This window comes from Penaeus monodon, chromosome 17 (assembly GCF_015228065.2).
Source record: "Penaeus monodon isolate SGIC_2016 chromosome 17, NSTDA_Pmon_1, whole genome shotgun sequence".
Lineage (NCBI taxonomy): Eukaryota > Metazoa > Arthropoda > Malacostraca > Decapoda > Penaeidae > Penaeus > Penaeus monodon.
This window is the reverse complement of record NC_051402.1, coordinates 43,550,343-43,552,842: the sequence shown is the minus strand read 5'-3', so window position 1 is coordinate 43,552,842 and position 2,500 is coordinate 43,550,343. Positions and strand designations below refer to the sequence as shown.

The following is a 2,500-nucleotide window of genomic DNA, read 5'->3' as shown; positions in this document are numbered from 1 at the left end:
CCAAGAAAGAAATCTATCAACCCATCTATCCGTAAAGGACAATTTGATATCTACCATCAACAGCGCCGATTAATTCCAAGTCCCGTTCTATAAAAGCACTTTAAACAATGAAAAGCTAAACCACGAAGGGTGCACTTAAATGCACACTTTTGCGGACGGGGGGGGGGGGGGGAAGGGTGCATGATCACCTTCCATTCCCCTCCCCCCTTCCCTTTCCCCTTCCCCCCCTCTCCCCTTCCCCCTTACCTGTTAAAACAGAAAAGGTTGTACGATCTTGGTAATGAGTAAGTGTAATGAATAAGAGAGAGAGAGAGAGAGAGAGAGGGGAGGGAGAGAGGAGAGAGAGAGGAGATGGAAGAGGAGAGAGAGGAGAAGGAAGGAGAAAGAGAGAGAGGAGAGGAGAGAGAGAGAGAGAGGAGAAGAGAGAGGAGAGAGAGAGAGAGGAGAGAGAGAGAGAGAGAGAAGAGAGAAGAGAGAGAGAGAGAGAGAGGGAGAGAGAGAGAAAGAGAGAGAGAGAAAGAGATAGAGATAGATAGATAAATAGATAGATAGACAGAAAAACAGAGAAAAAGATAGATATTTATAGACTAGAGATATAGATATATATATACATACATACAGACACATACACACACACACACACACACACACACACACACACACACGCGCGCGCGCGCGCGCGATATCTATAATTCAGTATATCATAGCAAAGTGCAATATTTACAGGTTTGAAAGGTTTCCATGAAGCACTAAAACAAAAACAGTTTAGTTAATAATAGAGGACAGAATTAAAAAAAAAAAAAAAAAAAAAAAAAAAAAAAAAAAAAAAGTCCCTAGATATTCCGTGCAAGAAGGTTACCCTTGAGAAAAATTTAAATGTAACGCGATGTTGGAATATTATTTCGTTAATGTGACGTGTATTTGAGCTTATAGATTTTAATACTTTTAACGTATGCATAATCACAATCTTATAGAGACACTCACAAAGAAACGCACACAAACACACGTACTGTACACAGGTACGAGTATAAACCTACATGCATAAACATCCACACATCCACAAATAAACATAAAACATACATGCACGTACAGAAACAAACAAAATATGCATACACAAAAACATGCACATGATGGTCATTAACAAAACACACACGTACGTTGACCTTGTATCAACCCCCCCCCCCACACACACACACGCACGCACACACACACACATACACACACACACACACACACACACACACACACACACACACACACGTTTCATTACGTAAACACAGAACTTACTTAAACGTACACACATAAACAAAACACACATACGCGTAGTTTCCTTCCGCTAGCCTGGAAAGTCCTTAATTCCATCTTAATAATACTGTTATTACTGACATATATATATATATATATATATATATATATATATATATATATATATATATATATATATATATATATTATATTTATATACTCGTATATATAATACTATACATACATACATGCATGCATACATATATACATCGATACATTCATGCATACAAACGAACATATACATACATATAGACAGGTAGATAGGTAAATAGATAAATAGATAGATGGATAATCAGACAGACATATACATATATAGACAGAAAGATAGATAAACAGATAACTACCTAGACAGACTAGTTATATATATAGATAGACATATATTTAGCTAGCCAGACAGACATACATATAGACAGACAGACAAATAACGCCATACAGACATATAAAAAAAAATCTTACCCTTTTCCTAATATAAACCTTTGATCTCCCCCCCCCCCCCAGACAGGCTTCATCTCCTGGCCCTTCAGCCGCTGCAGATGAGTTTCCGAAAGGTGCCTGATGACGCAACACTCTGGCAGGAGGAATCGCCGTTTTCTGCGCACAAGATCCTGAATATCGTGTTGGTGGAGAGTGTGGATTGGCTCCGCTTCGCTAACGTAAGGAGGAGGGGGGGGGAGAGGAGAGAAAGGGAGGAGGGGGGAGAAGGGGGGAGTGGGAGGGAGGGAGGAGGAGGGGAAGAGGAAGAAGGGTGAAGGAAAGGGGGAGGGAGGGGGAAGGGAGTGAGAGAATGTGTGAGAGTGAGAGAAAGAGAGAGAGAGTGAGATAGAGTGAGAGAGAGAAAGAGATAGTGAGAGATAGAGAGTGAGAGAGAGAGAGAGAGAGAGAGAGAGAGAGAGATGGAGTGAGAGAGAGATAGAGAGTAAGAGTGATAGCGTGAGAGAGAAAGTGAGAGAGATAGAGAGTGAGTGAGAGAGATAGAGACTGAGATAGAGAGTGAGAGATAGAAAGAGAGAGAGACAGAAAGCAAGAGAAAGAAAGAATTGGACAGTCTCCTTTTTCATCATTTTTTAAAATCCATTTTCTCTCTTCTTCTTCTTCGTTGTCGCTGCCTTATAATTAACACAAAAGTTATTTTCTCGTTCTTATCAATTTTTGCTTCCTCTTCTTTGTAGTCTGTATGCAAATTATCTCCGAGAGG

The 2,500-nt window shown here is 40.0% G+C and overlaps 1 protein-coding gene across 1 annotated transcript in view; it reads left to right on the top strand.

The window, feature by feature from the left end:
• LOC119583385 (probable glutamate receptor) overlaps positions 1-2,500 on the top strand; it is a 22,334-nt gene that overhangs the window by 1,242 nt on the left and 18,592 nt on the right. The window contains exon 2 of the mRNA XM_037931855.1: positions 1,804-1,958. Coding sequence (XP_037787783.1) covers positions 1,804-1,958 — 155 coding nt within the window. The remainder of the gene's footprint in view (positions 1-1,803; positions 1,959-2,500) is intronic.